This window comes from Watersipora subatra, chromosome 1, assembly GCF_963576615.1.
Source record: "Watersipora subatra chromosome 1, tzWatSuba1.1, whole genome shotgun sequence".
In the NCBI taxonomy this organism is placed as follows: domain Eukaryota; kingdom Metazoa; phylum Bryozoa; class Gymnolaemata; order Cheilostomatida; family Watersiporidae; genus Watersipora; species Watersipora subatra.
Window position 1 is genome coordinate 56983812 of NC_088708.1, and position 16499 is coordinate 57000310.

Genomic DNA, 16499 nt, shown 5'->3' on the forward strand with positions numbered 1-16499 from the left:
CATTACTGTCTCCTTTTTATTAAAAATGATTATACTGTATTCTTTTCAAATTTACAGTACATCTATAATTGTCCAAGTTGTGTTTCTTCAGCAATAAATATTGTGCATGACAACTCACATTATACAGTCAATTTTAACACATTTTAATCATACAAACATTCGAACTCTACTCATTTTCATTTACAACTTCCAATCTTAACATAAGGACTTGGCTCATGATAAATTACGCCTTTCAGGGGTGGATCTTCATACTTTCCCTGCTTTGCCCTCTCCTTCTGGATAGCCATATACCTTGCATTCTACAATATTCCAGCAAACTGATATCAATCTTTTGAATTGGGCGTAGTATCAGATCACAAATATTTCATACCTCATCTCACGCTTTCGAACTAGATGCAATGCTTTAGTGCGATTAGGTGATAGATACTTGATGTTCACTGTATCCAATAATTGCTTTCATTGATGTTGAGTATGAAGCACTAAAGGGGCCCTAAACATTTGGCGTGAGATGACTCTACTCAGATAGCACACAGAGAGTGACCGTACTGCACTGGAAGATGTTATACCATGAAACAATTATTCAATTCTGTTACACTATCGCACATGTTTGAGTAAATAGCTGTAACTTGATTTCTAAGAGAAAATAAACAACTTCAACATCATTTAAAGCTAGCTTGTTAAGGCAAGTAGAAGAGAGAATGGTGTGACTGAGACCACACTCGCTCTCAACTCAATAATTAAGTACATACTTGCTTGGCATGAAATAGACACTCCTCTAGATCCTCCATTTCTCGTCTGCACCGTTTATACATCTGATCACGACTACCTTGAAGTCCACAAGCGAACATGGCCTCTTCAAATTTTCCACATTTTCCAACAGAATGTGTAAACCTGAAATGAGACAAAAAATTTCATAGTAGCATTTAAAAGTAGTCAGCAAGCTTGCCAAATAGAAAGACATGCTATGCTTAGTCCTTTTTGAAGCATGTCTGATTTAAACCCAATGTCATATGTATGGCATGCGAGGCGCAATGCTATGCAAGCTTATATAGGTGTGCGATTGACAAGAACCAAATGGCTATGAAATGCCAGTATGACACAATTAAATTCCGCGCGCACTCCCCAAGAGCATTGTCCAGCGCGATCGCATGATTTATCCAAAAATGTTGATCTGAATTCGGCATAACAGCCATGTTAAAGCTATAACGTTATTTAACAGTTGTACGCATTTTGGTAGCAAAAGGTGGGTTGTAAAAAACAAAACCATTTTAAAACCAACTCAAGTTACATCCAGTTACTCAATTTACCTTGGTAGGAAATCGATTACCACCAAACATTTCAACATTGAAAACTTTATAAATGATGTAGCATCACTCGATACAAGACCATTTGTGACTATCCGCGTAATATATACCTAAATACGAGTATCTTGAATGCCTTTTCTACTCTTGCCACAATTATGATGTAGATAAAACCACATCACCAAAATTGTCAAAGTACACCATATCTTCTATGTGTGAGAATAATTGGTGAAACAACACTTATTGCTTATTGGAAAAGATCTGCCTGTGCCTAATGACAAAGGACTAGAGTGAGATAAATAAATGGCTACTATTACCAGAAAATAAGCTGGGAAGTCATATAATTTGAATAATAAATATAGAAATATGGAAATATAAAACAATGCGCCTATAACTAAAATAGTTTTAAAAATAAAGCACGCATTGGCAACTTTTGGTACCTAACAGACAGTATTACACCATGTTACACATATAATTATAATCAGCTACATACCAATGTTCAGTCATCTTGGTTACAGGAGTATATATAAACGGTCTGTGGGTTTGGTGGGGGCCCGTTTTCAAGGGCAGTTTCTCATATACCATTTTGTCCATCTTGGCTGAATATTGCCTAAATAAACATATTGCATTACCATCTTACCGAGGTAACTATAACAATTACATTGTAGGTTCACAATAAGAGTGACTGCTCAAGCAGAGCAAAATCTACTAATAGCAAGAAATGTAGGGGTGATATGTAAATTTAGCGATGCAAAAGACTCAACAGTTGAGTAAAAATAACTAAAAACATGCATTGCCTCGAAGTTGTATAAGCGTAAAAATTGTGTAAAAGAATTAATTATATGTGTACACCTAATATGCTGATGGGTTCTTAGCTATGACAAGAGTTAAGTAACCCAGCTAAAACTTTGTAGATCAGGCATCACTTTTGCAAACAGAAACCACAGAATAGTTTAATAGCAACTTTTTACATCACTTGTTAGTGTACACTAACGACATTTTGTAATGCAATTCATCGATTGATATAAATATTTTACAAAGCTTTCATGTGGTGCTAATATAATTCTGGTAAAAAGTTGAACAGTTTTTGCCATGAGTTATTTTGACTATTAATCTAAGCCATTTTTTCTTCTTACAATTCCTTCTGAACTATAAATAGCATAAGTTATTACTATCATTAATTGCTACTCCTTATATTTCCATGTAGCTATGACATCATGGGAAGGGGTGTCCTTTCCATTAATAAAATGACAGAATTATCTCAAAGCGGTTTTGCCTGTTCCTGGAGAAAATTCAGAAGTATAGAATCTGTATTAGTCTGATGGTTAAATGTATGAAACAGCTGATTTTTGAAATCTGTAACTAATTGGAGAGTAAATCTTAGTTTCTTGTATTTTCTGCTATTAGCATCGCATCCTTAGTGTTGAGCAGGCCCTCTGTCATTATCAAACAGTTTTTTACCTGGTAAGTAATAATAAGTCTGCTTGGGCCGACAGAACGTTAGCCTACTCGTTTGAGGTGCTTGTGCAGATTGACGAGTCAAACACTAGTCAAGTCTTTCAGTAGTGCTACATTAATTTACAAATGATTTCCACGACACCAACTTTTGTTTAGGCTATCTGAATGCCATATAAAGAGTTAATTAAGCAAGAGTAAACATACACATAAAATGTAATAAAATGAAAGCCAGCCAATAACACATTAACTAATCCCATAACAAAATCATTTGTGCGCTGTCTGGTAGTGAGAAAAAAATGTTGGTTATTTTAGAAGAGAGTCACCCGTCATGCAGAAACATCGCCCTGGTAGCCTATGAAGATGCCTGTGTAGAAATCAACCAAGGAGTCTGAAAGTAGTACTCTAGCTTGCACTTCCTCAACAAAAATTGTTTGTTGCATTGAGGGCAACAAACTTACTAGTTATGTAAAAATTCAGGTCACGGTCTCCCCTTATTTTGTACAGACTCCCCTATGCAGATTAGCACAGGGGTTGTCAGTGTAGAGCTTAATAAGTGTGATTATTTATAGGCAATAAGCAGATGAACTATAACACGGCTCATCAACACATCGGCCCGCAAGCACCACGTACCCCTTAAGACCATGCAAGTTGCCAATGAAACTTTTTTTTTAAATTTCACATCTCACTAAGTAATCTGCACATAAAATGTACTGGTATTATGTTGTCATTTTTTTAATCATGCTTGCATTTATATAGAAAATAAGACAATATATCAAAATATGTTCCTATGGCATGACATTTAGATAAGGTTGGGTGAGCTCTGGTCATTTAGAGGTCCAACTTTAGTTCGAAAGCAGGTATTGTGCGCGTAATGCAACCAGTGCTGGTGGATTTTTAAATTAACGGCAGTTAATCTATGGGCGCAGTGGAGATAAGTGCTGAATGCAGTTTTCAAGCCTAAAACAATGGTGGGTAAAAGAAAAAACGTAACATTTTCACAATGAATGGGCAATGTGCTTTTCTACGAGCGAGTTTGATTTGCAGGCTGACTGTTGCCACGGAATAGCAGCATAATGTACAGACTCACTTCATTACGTATCACAAAACCTATCATGCAAACTACTAACCCATAAGCGTACAATGAGCAGAGACAGCCCATGAGGTAAAGGTGGCTTTGAGCAAGCAACAGTCTTTTAATGAGACCAGGGCAAGTTACAAAAAGAAACCAAATCATTGTGTAGAGCTACAGTTTTTTTGGTCAAGGAGGCAATTTTAATCAGCAAGTTGCTAAAGAAGCAACCATGCTATAATTGCCAAAACTGTATCTAAATATGAGATATAAACTGATACAAAGTCACCTGACACACGATAAGATTACTGCTAAAAAGTTCTGTAATAAAATTTTTTTTAACAGTAGTGAGACCTAAATAACATTATTGAACTGCATTGCCATAAATTGCAGTATTTTCTTGAGTGTGTGGTAGTTTTGCTGCGTGTCGGAAAAGTGTTATTTGACACGCTAATTTATATTATAAAAATGGGACCTCTGACATGTTTTGTGAGGTTGCGCATTGTTGTATTTTATAAAATAATGAATAAAGCTTTACCGAGTCATCTGCTACACAAGCAAGCCATGACATGGCGTCGTAGAAAGGATCAGCAGACTAAAAACAAATGAACCTATAATAATTTGAATTATTGTTTTAACATTAAATCGAAATTTAAGCATTCCTCATGCCCGACTACAAACCACCTGACCAACTGGACTTTTATAGAGCCAGAGAAGTTTGGGTTGATTGGAGTGAAAGATTTCTATGGTACTGTTATCCTAGCAGGATGGACGAGAAAAGTGTATGACAAGAAGCGGGCACGTTGATTTACATTAAGAGAAAAGCTAAGAAAGTTTGCGTGCAACTGCAAATAGATCAGCCATTTGAACGTGAAGTGAATGTGTCCTCAAAACTGCTATAAATTAGAAGGTAAAAGCATTTGAGAATTACTTCAACCCAAGCAATGATACATTGCATCATAGAATAATATTGGGTTGTTAAGAGCAGCAGGTTGACCAAATAAATGAGCCATTTATTTGTGAGCCACACTAAATTTTTGGAAAATGCAAACTTGACGAACAGACTGAGTCTATAATGCTGAAGATGGGACTATTAGCTAAAATCTGAGACAAAGAATTGTCTAGAGACCTTCAGTTAAACTCAACAATCACTAGGGAAGCCATGAAGTCCAATATGCATGCAAAGGAAGCAAATCTAAAAAATCAAAAACTCGAAATCGATGGGCAAAGACTGTAGCAGCTGTAACTGAGTGTGAGTTGCATGCCACTATCGCGCAACCACAACGATATTTGGATGGCAATCCCTCTGGCCAAAAGATCTTGGTCAGGGGTGGGGCGAAGCACAAAGTAAGAGCACAAATGAAAAAAAAAAAAACTAAATGTAAATATTGTATTTCTATGGACAATGTCCTGCAAATAGAAAATGATGCAACTGCTGTAAAACTTTTAGCCATTTCTCTAAACTATGTAGACTGAAATAGAAACCTGTCAACAGTACGTCCTGTGGCATACACAATTAGAACGCTTGTTCAACAATAGCTGATAGACCTGATGGTATGTCCAATTCTAGTGGTTTTGAATTTTTTATTGGTCCTGTAAACGAGGGCAGATGGGACAAAAATCTTTTGGTTAATGGTAAACATGTCTAAGTTAGAACTGACACAGGAGCAGAAGTACATGTGGTACCCAGGTCTGTGTCCAAGTTGGCTGGTCAGCAGGTTACATTGAAATCCAACTAGTGTCTGGTGAGATTCACAGAGCATAAGGTTCCACTTGTAGGTAGAGTCACTCTGATGTTTCCCCATCTCTAAACTCGTTGTTCAGTTTAGTGTCTCCTCTACATTGTGGATGATGACAATTTAGCTTCTAAATACGCAATACTGGATTTGCAGGTCACTCGTCAACTGGGCAGTTACTGGAAATGTGTTTCAGATATCTGAAAATTCTTTAAAGTATGCGTAATTGTTGAGGAATTTAGCAATGTCTTCGAGGGATTGGGGAGGTGCGTTACTCCTGTTTGTCTGAAATTGAAGTTTACTGCTGTTTCTAAGGCAATTCCTTCTCGATCAATCCCGCATAGTGAATGGGTAGGTTTGAAAGCTGAGTTAGACAATCTTGTAATTGTGAGAGATGACAAGCCATCCGAGTGGTTGTTTCCAGAAATTTTAGTAGGAAAGCCTGGAGACCTGAATTATTAACCTACATGTTTTATTTTTGTACTAGAAATTTCCCTGTCATACAGCCCACGACCAAAGTGATAATGAAAAAAAGAAAGTGTACTGCTGGTTGTTGAAAAAGAAGTTAAAAAAGGTCATAATTCTACAAAAGTAGAATTACTAAAGAATTCCCTGAATCAGATGAGTTGTTGTTATTAATTTGAGTAGCGTGTTGTTGAACATTAGAATTTGATGTTGATGGTTGCTGCGAGGACTTTCTATTTCTCCTCCTCTGTAATAATTGGGAGACACGTGGACGGCCACTGCGACGACGTGGTGTTCTGAGAGGTTCTATGTCCATGGTAGTTGTCAAGTTGTTTTGAAATGAAATTCAAAAGGTCAATTATGCAAAACAAAAGGTTGTATAAAAATCAGACCTAATCTACTACTATCTCAAACCTATGTTTTACAACAATAAAATAAACATTAATTCAAGCTGTAGGCCTAACCTACTGTACGTAATTTAACTAAAAATAGCAATAATGAAATATTTTTTATTATCTCTGAAATGCAATATTAAAAGTAAAATGGCAAGCTGCCGTGCAATATACACAGTTTGAAAGTTGTGTTGAAAAGTTGAAAGTTGGTTGTGTTGAATGTAGAATGGTTTTGACAGCGATATGTTACAGAAAGCAAGCATTAGTATTAACACGCCTGGAAGTTTTCTGCAAACTGGAGTAAAATAAAGAAATATTCTTGTCACAAAGAGGCATTGTAGTTTGGCCCTAGCTTGGAGATAAGATGTAAAGAAATCTGGCTAATGTTCTAGATAATTTAATGAAACCTTCGGTAATTGGACAAAAAACATTGGCTAATAAAATGTGTACCACATTTTCGTACCTGTAAATCGGTCTACGCCTGAAACGAACTACGTTAATTAAAGAAACCTTCAGCAATTAGACAATGCAATCATTATATACTCCGATGTTGTAAATTTTAATGATTATTCTTATAATTAAATATTATAATAATTTTTTTTATAAAATCAAATAATTAATTCGACAAATAAAATCTGCAAAAAAGAAACGATTACATTTCAGTACTTCTAAGTTAAAGGTTGACTTGCAACAAAATTCACATTACAGTTATTTGATATAAAAAGATTTACCATGTCTTACTCTGTTGTGTTGTAGGTGCCAAATGTGTGGGAATGTGATTACAAGCTCTTAAAAGCTAAAAAACGAACAGTTAATCGCAGCCACATGAGACCGCCGTAGTTTGGATTTTTTTTCCAAAATGGCTCAAATGTGACGTAGCTGTGAGAGATGGTTTCTGTTTACACTCTCATGCAACCTTATTCATCGAAGTATTTTCACAAATATACTTTACGCATTCAATAAAACTATGACTATTGTTCTTACGCGTCTGTTTTATCGTCATTGTAATGCTGTCACTTTTAGCAGTGATATCTTATAACTAACCGTAAAAATTCGTTCAATTTTTTAGCCTTACCTCGAAGGAGTACATATCATTGTCTGACAATCATGACAAGCCTGTTGGTCACCTGTGATAATCGAAAAGTGCTGCAAAAACTATTTCCGAAGTATTGGGTCACATGATCAGATTACGACTTGCCGATTAAACCAAACCAAAACAAAACTGTAAAGTAGCGAGCATCTATATTTGATACGGGGTCTTCGGTAAAACCCGAAGTGTTTGTCATAAACTAGTGTTACGATAAGTTTTATATTGAGCTTTTTATTGGCCTTTCTATTCATATGAGAACATCACATAACAAGACAATAAATAAATTTCATGACTATGTCAGAGAAAGAGATTCACATCTATGGCGGCTTTCGCTTTTGAGAGCTTGTAATCACATTTCCACATATTTGGCACATACAACACAACAGAGTAAGACATGGTGAATCTTTTGATACCAAATAACTGTAATGTGAATTTTGTTGCAAGTCAACCTTTAATTACAGAAACCTTCGGCAATTGAACAATTCCGTAGACGGAGAAAATGTGCACGTTTTTCTCATGAAATTTGGACGACTTAATGGTTATACTATCTGTCGCACGGCCTTATTAGCGTTTCGTTGGCCGGTCTTAATTTTGATCAAAAAGACTTTTCAAGTTTCTATTTCGATTTTAGGCCAAATTAATCTGTCTATTTATGTATCATCCGATCAGGTGGGTTAGTTTTAGGATATTGCGGTTACCTTTCAAAGACTTAGTAACATATTTAAATAGGTTTATATGTGTTTTGTATTATTATTTTACTTGAATGACTCTACACAAAAATTGTTAAATTTGTTGAAGAGATTTAGGTACAAGGGTTAGGTGATGGCCTTTAACGGATAATTTTTCGGGAGTTGTGTACACATGTGCATTTATCGTAAATCTCCCAAACATTCGCTTTGCTCGTGTTTGGTCATGGGATTATTTTTTGTAATGTGTGTGCATTGTAGTTTCATTGCGTGTTGTAGAGGTGTTACTTGACACGCTAATTTATATTGTAAAAACCAGACTTCAGCATATATTTGGTGTGGCTGCTCGTTGTTGTATTTTATACCATACTGGAAGGTTGACTTGCAACAAAGTTCACATTACAATTCTTTGGTATCAAAAAGTTCACCATGTCTCATGTCTGTTGTGTTGTAGGTTCAAAATACAGTCAAACATGGATAAATCGAACTTCAAGGGACCGAGCAAAAGTGTTCGAATTATCAGAGCATTCAAGTTATCAGAGCACTGTCACAAGTCCATATATTTACTTATTTATTAGTAGATACATGTACATATACAAACTATAATATAAATCAAAAGCACAAATGGCTTGTTTCAAATTAAATGCTTCTAATGTAAAGTTTAAAACGTTTTCATGAAAAGTATAGAGATTTTTCTATCACTTGAGATTGGTTTGTTGTTTGAGGTGATGTTATTGCCAGGACGTTTTTCAGATTGACATTGGCAAAACTTGATCGTTGTTGAAATGCTCAAAAGAAAAGACATTTTTTTCTTTTGGGGTTTTACCCACGATCAATTTTGCCGTTTTTTCTTGAAGTTTATGCAGATTACCTTACTTTACCTGGGATTCGTTAAGAGCAGCACTCCGAGGCAGATCAATTAGAAGTTTTACGAGGTTTTACGGTACATTCTATATCACTCACGCTTTTTAATAGATACTTATTGAATGTACACACGTATTCTGTGTTTAGGTCAAACGATGAATAGTTTTTTGTAGCTCAGACAACGTATACGTTTAATTACAACATTGTTTAAGACGTTTTAAACATTCAACATTCCGACGTTGATTCAACACGGAATCAACGTCGGAAAACTATTCATCACGGGCTAGCCAAGTCACGCACTCAAGGATTTTCGCCACGCACATACAAAACAACATGCGATTTTTGTTTTGTATGTGCGTGGCGAAAATTCTTGCGCGCGTGACCCGGCTAGCCCGTGCTATTCATCGTATCGCAGTATAAATCAAATTTCACCAAACTTTTAGAAAAGTCGTTGACAAAAATATTTTGCCGATGGTGGTAATAACGACGCTTATGAATTACGAAAAGATGAAGTTTACCTCTATGGCTTTGAATAAAGTGATTTTCTACAGCGAAAACAACCGTTTCGGTAGCTGTTGGGCAAAAAAACAGTTCGAATTAACAGTGTTGAGTTCGAGTTATCTATAGCAATTTATCATTATGTGGGAACGGACCAAAGGAAATGTTCGAATTAACCATGTGTTCGAGCTATCCGTGGACGAGTTATCCATGTTTGACTGTATGTGGAAATGTGGCTACAAGCTCTTGAAAACTCAAAAACGAACAGTTAAAAAAAATGGCCGTAGGTTGGATTCCTTTATTTTGATGACGTATTCAACTTGATGTGATTATTGTTTTGACACGAACGTGAAACTGAATTTTTATGTGACATGAAATGAAAGGCCAATAAAAGGCTCAATATAAAACATCTCGTAGAACTGGTTTATGACAAACACTTTGGGTTCTACCGGAAAGCCCTGATCAAATATAGATGCTCGCTAATTTACAGTTTCAAATCAACTTGGTCTAATCATCTAGTCATAATCTAATCATGTGACCCATATTTCCTGCCCAATGGCGCGAACGATTCCTGCAGCATTTTTCGACCATCACAGATGACCAACAGGCTACACATGTTTATCAGAGATGATAGGCACTCCTTTAAGCTTAAGTTAAAAAATTAAACTGATTTTCAGGCTAGGTTTAGAGATATAAGTGCTCAAAGTGACAGCATTACAATGATAATGAAATATATGCGTAAGGACATTAGACATGGTTTCATTGAATGCATAGTTTATTTGAAAAAACATTTCGATGAATGAGGTTGCATGAAAGTGTAAACAGAAGCACATTGTGTTCAACTACGTCACATTTGAGCTGTTTTGAGAGGGATTCCACCCTACGGACGTTTTCCTGATGGCTGCGATTAACTGCTAATTTTTGAGCTTTTAAAAGCTTGTAATCGCATTTCCACATATTTTGTACCTACAACACAGCAGAGTAAGACATGGTGAACATTTTGATACCAAATAACTGTAATGCAAATTTTTTTGCAAGTTAGCCTTTGAACAAAACTTTATTAAGTGGCATTTGCTACACAAACCATACCAGTATTTTTAGCCAAATTTTGGGCTTGACTTATATTCCTTGTTACTGCTCAGCAATATTTTCCTCAGTTTTTGTGTATCTAATGTGAATTAGGTACATTCGGTATTCTGATCCAGTTATGTATCAAGTTTAGCAGGAAATCAGTTGATGCCCTGATAAGATTCCGCAATTACTGTAATCCAATATTTGGTCTCGTAGTCTCTAGGTATGAATTCCATAAAAGTGAGATTGCGGATGTTTGTCTCATAAGGTTGAGATGCTTGGCAGAGCGTTGCGACTTCGGTGATTAGTGTAATTTCTTTGTAAAAGACAGGCTGTTGTTCGGATTAGCTAAACTAAAAACAATTGATGAAAAAATCTGATGAGAAGCTTTCATTAAATTTTGTTATCAAGGCTATTCGAATAGCTGAGGAAGCTAAAGTGGCCAATTCAAGTTAAAAACTGTTTGCTGACGTAAATGCGATTAGTCCGGGTGGTAGACTAAACGCAAGTTGTCTATCAAACACGGACAAACAAAAGGCCGAGGTATACTGCAGAAAGTGTGGGAAGACCATCTTCCAAACAAATGCCTGGCATTCGGTTGTAAGCGCTGTGTAAATGAAAAACCATCAGGCTAGTGTTTGTAGAGGTGAACCAGCTGTAAATGAGTTGTCTGAATGAAAATAACTGTACAAAAGAGGTCTATTTTGAAAAAATAGTGCAGATAGATAACATTGACACAGGTTCGTAGTATTTCATTCTCAATGTTGGTATGAAAGGGAAGTCTAAGCAGTCTGTTAAGTTCAAGTTTGACACTGGTGCAGTGTTGAGTGTGTGAAGACCTAAACACGTGATTGGTCAGATGAAACCGACTTACAAAATGTTATATGGTTCATGTCGAACACCACTAAATGTGTCTGGAAGTTATTAATTCTCATGTTGGCACAGGCAATCATGTTCCTTCAGAAAACTTGTATGTTGTCAATAATCAGACTATCTGCTCCTGAGTAGACAGCGAACAACAGTAACAGTGAACAATAAAGTGTGCAGTTGAATCGGTGATCCAAGCAAATAGCTGTTTCGAGATCAAGGAAAAGCCACTAGAGAGTATTCTATCACTCTGAGAAAGATTCAAAACCTTTTACTATCAACGTGCCCCATTCTGTACCTTTTCTGTTACAGAATAAAGCTAAACTAGCCATTAAAGATATGGTAAAGCAGGGTGTCATAACAGCCGTAGAGGAATCAACCACATGAGTAGTGCCTATAGTAGTAGTGCCCAAACGAGATTAGAATCTGCACGGACTATACTAAACTAAACAAGTTTGTTATGAGGGAAATTTCTTTTGTGGTCACTGTCAAAAGTAGTCTGGCTTCTGTCGGTAAAGCAATGATCCGCAATATGTTAGCACAAAATTCTCCAGTTTGCTGCAGAGTTCAAGTCTACTCATGTCATAAACAACCCAACGATGCCCAGGGTAACGGAGCTGCTGAGTGTGTAGTTCAGAGTATAAAGATGATGCTTCAGAAACTCTCTGGTCTATATTTGGCAAATTTGTCATAAAGAGCATCACCTATCATTGCAGTTATTCTCCAACAGAGCTACTGATGTGTAGAAAGCTCAGAACCACTGTTTTCATCTATCCGGACATCCTAAGACCTTAACATCCGGATCACGAGATGTCCAAGGCTGAGAATAATGAGTATAAGGAAAACTCTAAAACATGCCATGATAATACCTACAAAGCCATTCCTCTTTGTTTGGTGAACAAAAACTTTCCGGTAGTCATGAGAGCCATCTCTGGTGAAGGAGTTGTCATCGCTCCACCCGATAATCTCACTAGATCTACTGTGGTTCAAATGGATAGTGGTACTCGCATAAGCTAAAACCAATCTGATATTATCTGGCTGACCGCTAATCCTGAGTTCCCATCACTCACTGCCACGAACGTCTCGCGAACCACTGGAATCGCCAAACCCAAGTCATACCTGTCGAACTACCAACTTGATTGAGAGAACAACACCAATGCGGATCGGCAGACAATGAAGACATTCAATATTCATTGTTTTATTTTTTTGTTTAGTATTTCCAGTATAATATTGGAGTGAAATGCTGTGTCGTGGCGAGTCCAGTATTTTGATTTAGTACAAAAATAAATAGTTCCAGTCTAAACTAAAATCACGAGTGTTCTTGTTTTATCTAGAGTGAATAGTTTCTCTGCAATCATCCAGGTATATCAACAACAAACAAATAATCTAACATAAGTCAAATTTAACAAAATATTGCTTGCCTATACCGTTACAGGCTGACATGCAGAGAGACAGCGTTGCTTTTTGGTTTTAAGCATTAACATTACAAAAACATTCGAAATTAATTTTAGAGCGTATGTTTAGACCGTCCTAAAATATACATCTAGCGTCACCAAAACATCTTTATACTGGTAAACATTGAAAGCTCATTTTGAGAGTGATATGGAATTAGAAGACGAGTAATATACGGAAAATAAAATGAAGCATTTCAATTTGGTATAAAGTTTTAGCCCAACCAAAAATTTCACAGAAAATTTGTTGAAATTGGAAAAAGCAATTTCGTTTAGATATATTTCAATGTGAGCGTAAGATTAGTTAAGTTCTCGCAGTTGTCTTGGCCGGTGTTTATTTTTTAGTTCTGATATCTTCCATACAATAATCAAGTTTATATTGCTTTCTTTGCAAAGAATAAAAGATATCATTGTAGGGATTTAGTCTAGGTCACAGGTGCGCTGATTTTTCTGATTTGTCGATACAGAAGACACGTCCAAAGAATGTATGATGACTGGACCTGGTTTTTAATAGACAAGTCGACAGCTTATAGCTTGACAAGGATAAATTCTACGGGCAAATTACGCTTTCAGAAGGAGGGGCGCTTTACTACTTCGCATTTAACGCCTTACCAGACAGAGTCGAACTACTTGATTCAGAGAAATATTAGGTATATTTTTATAAGATTGCGTCGTGGAAGTTATTTGCGACAGTTGCTGATTGTCCCAAAGTTGATTTCGGACCTTTCGGTGTATTTTTTTCACAATTTGAACTACAAAGGTGAGCTGGACTTATTGTCATACACGTATAAGTTTATAATTTGATGAAGTCTAACTAACAATTCTAACCTATTCATTGGGTTTCCTTAACCATCTAACGATACTTGTTAACTTAAGTGTGCTAACTAATCTTGATAACAAAATGAAACTAAAATCTGATGATAAATGTGCTTTCTGTGGCAAAAAACCTACAGAACAGAAATATCACTCAATGATCCAATGCGATTGTTGTGAATCATGGTATCACAGCTCATGCCAAGACCTGAGCAAAACCGAAGCCAATCTTATATCTTATGGTGAAGAGAAAGGGATTAGATGGTTTTGCCATGTATGTAAGCCTGTACTTATTGTCAAAACTTCAAACCAGGTCGTCTCAGTAGATGAAAAATTTGATGTAATCAACAAGAACATAAAAGAACTTACTGCCCAAGTTGTGAACAGCCAATCTGCTTGGTCTATATATATGGTGATATAGGCCTATCATACAGTGAAGCATTTCAGTCTAAAACGGATGATATTGTCAAAAGAGTTGAGGAAAACACTGGCTATGTAAATAGACAGCATATGCTACTACAACAATCTGTCAATAATGTGGATGCTGAGTCTCGCAAGCTTCATGCCATTCTATATGGTCTAGCACTCTAGCTGAAAGTGATGCACCTGTTGTCGATCAGGTTAAACAGTTTATGACTAAGGAGTGCTTCTTACAAGCATCTGAACCAATCACTGAATTCAAACTAGGTGCAAAATCAGGAAATAAAAGTAGGCCTATTAAAATCAAATTTAATGATGAAGCAAAGAAATGGAATTTCTTGAAATGGGTAAATCAACACTTTGAGAATACACCTACATTCTGTCTGCTGGAAAGAACTAAAGAAGTCTGTAATGGAAAATACAAACTGCGTCAAGCTGCAAAACAAGTCAACCAAACAAATACAAGTGAAAAACATCGGGTTCGTGATAAGAAAGTTTCAGTCCACAACACATCGGGGGAATGGATCAATATGAAGAAAGACCAAGGACAATGGATCAAAGATACCAACTGTTAAATCTTTTTTATACAACATGCCGGTCTGCCAAAGGTAAATGGACTGAACTTTCTGCTCTGACAATAAACCAAGACATTATGTTTAACTGAAACCAACATGGATGACACTATTGCCAGCAGGTCAGGTATAAATTGTGATGACTTAGTTTTCTTTAAAAAAGATTGTAATATTAATGGAGGAGCTGTATTAATAGGGGTATGCAATCTATCACATCCTAAAGATATAAAATTAGAATATTGTGAATCAGAATCACTTTATGTGCGGGTTGACGATCGTGTCATTGTCTGGTGCTACTATCGACCTCACCGAAGTATTGATATCACAAACTTTACCGAGTCTTTTCATCAAATAACAACTATGCACCCTAAAGATCATTTTATACTAGTGAGGCATGAATTTTTCCTGGTTTGATTTTCTTAAAAACACAATAAAACCTGATGCTGCATACAAAAATATACACACCAAGTTCCAATCCTTCCTATGTGAAAATAACCTAACACAACTAATTGAAACACCAACACATATCAAAGGCAACACACTAGACCTCGTGTGCACAAACAATGTAGCAAGTGTGGCAACATCAGTGATATCTTCCGGCATAAGTGATCACTTTATTATAAATACAAAGATACGACACTGTCACCAACGAGTAGAACCACAACCTCGACCTCGCAAACTACCGCAAGGCTAATATCGACAAATTTCAGGACTTGCTTTCGCCAACTCAATGCAAACTTACAGAGATGTCCGATGTTGACGAGATGTGGAATCTCTTCTCCAAAGAACTCAAAAAAGCTGTTGATGAATCTACTTATTCAAGCTATTAAACCTAAGTCATCTAAACAACCCTTTTGGTTTAATAAAAAAGCCAATAAACTTTTAGGTAAACATAAAAAACATAAAATATTCAAACAGTCGGAGGATCTATTCTTTTCAAACAAGTACAAGCAAGAGAGAAGGAAACACAATGCTGAGTTATGAGAAATTGAACAAGAATACATCACAAATATGATCTGTAAACCCCTTGAAACTGGAAGCAGTAAGCCCTTCTATCATCATCTGAAACAAGCACAAGGAGTCACAAAACCTCCCATGAAACTTATTACTACAAGCGGTCCTCACACAGAAACTCCTAGTGAGTGTGCCAACATTTTGAATAAACTTTTTGGTTCTCAGTTTTGCAAACAACACATACTTAATGTAGCAGTCTATAGTCATGCAGGATCATCAAAACAAATCGAAGTCTCCGTTGACGGAGTCTTCCAATTACTCAAATCTCTCAAAAATGGAAAATCTCCCGGTCCTGATGAAATTCGTAAAAAGGACCTGATTATTGACCCTGTTATGACAGCTAAATGTTTGATGGCTATATTCCAAGCATCATTACCCACCTTATGGCTCCCTACAGAATGGAAGTTGGCACATGTCACTCGCTTGCACAAACGCGGACCAACTGATCAACCAAACAATTACAGACCTATTTCTTCAACTAATATATCATGCAAAATACTTGAACATATTGTACTGCATCATCTTAATATAATACTTGACAAAGTCTTGTACAATCGACAACATGGTTTCAGAAAGGGTTTATGTTATGAAACCCAACTATGCGAAACTTATCACGAAATAGCCAAGCATATAGACTAGGGAAATACGGTTCACGCCCTAGTTTTAGACTTTGCAAAGGCCTTCGATAAAGTTCCCCACGAACTTCCGATGCAGAAAATATCAAGGCTTCCA

General features: G+C 36.4%; 2 protein-coding genes across 2 annotated transcripts in view; one reads left to right on the forward strand and one right to left on the reverse strand.

Annotated features, from left to right (window-relative positions):
- Positions 1-2: 2 nt before the first annotated feature.
- On the reverse strand, positions 3-1907 carry LOC137394005 (NADH dehydrogenase [ubiquinone] iron-sulfur protein 5-like). Its single transcript, XM_068080724.1, has 3 exons — positions 1795-1907; positions 750-891; positions 3-299 (listed from the first exon to the last, which is right to left on the reverse strand). The coding sequence occupies exons 1-3, from the start codon at positions 1893-1895 to the stop codon at positions 177-179; spliced, it is 366 nt and encodes a 121-aa protein (XP_067936825.1). The 5' UTR covers positions 1896-1907; the 3' UTR covers positions 3-176.
- A 13857-nt stretch (positions 1908-15764) lies between these two features.
- Positions 15765-16499, forward strand: part of LOC137389425 (ubiquitin conjugation factor E4 A-like) — a 35993-nt gene continuing 35258 nt past the window's right edge. Inside the window, exon 1 of the mRNA XM_068075497.1 lies at positions 15765-16171. Within this exon, the coding sequence (XP_067931598.1) occupies positions 15765-16171 (407 nt within the window). The remainder of the gene's footprint in view (positions 16172-16499) is intronic.

What these genes read in the sequence shown, in the direction of transcription:
- LOC137394005 (XM_068080724.1), bottom strand. Translation starts at nt 1,895, where the DNA reads ATGGACAAAATGGTATATGAGAAACTGCCCTTGAAAACGGGCCCCCAC. An exon ending in ACCAAGATGACTGAACATTG is followed by an intron (nt 892 to 1,794) that starts GTATGTAGCTGA and finishes GTCTCATTTCAG; the next exon opens with GTTTACACATTCTGTTGGAA. An exon ending in GTCTATTTCATGCCAAGCAA is followed by an intron (nt 300 to 749) that starts GTATGTACTTAA and finishes GGAATATTGTAG; the next exon opens with AATGCAAGGTATATGGCTAT.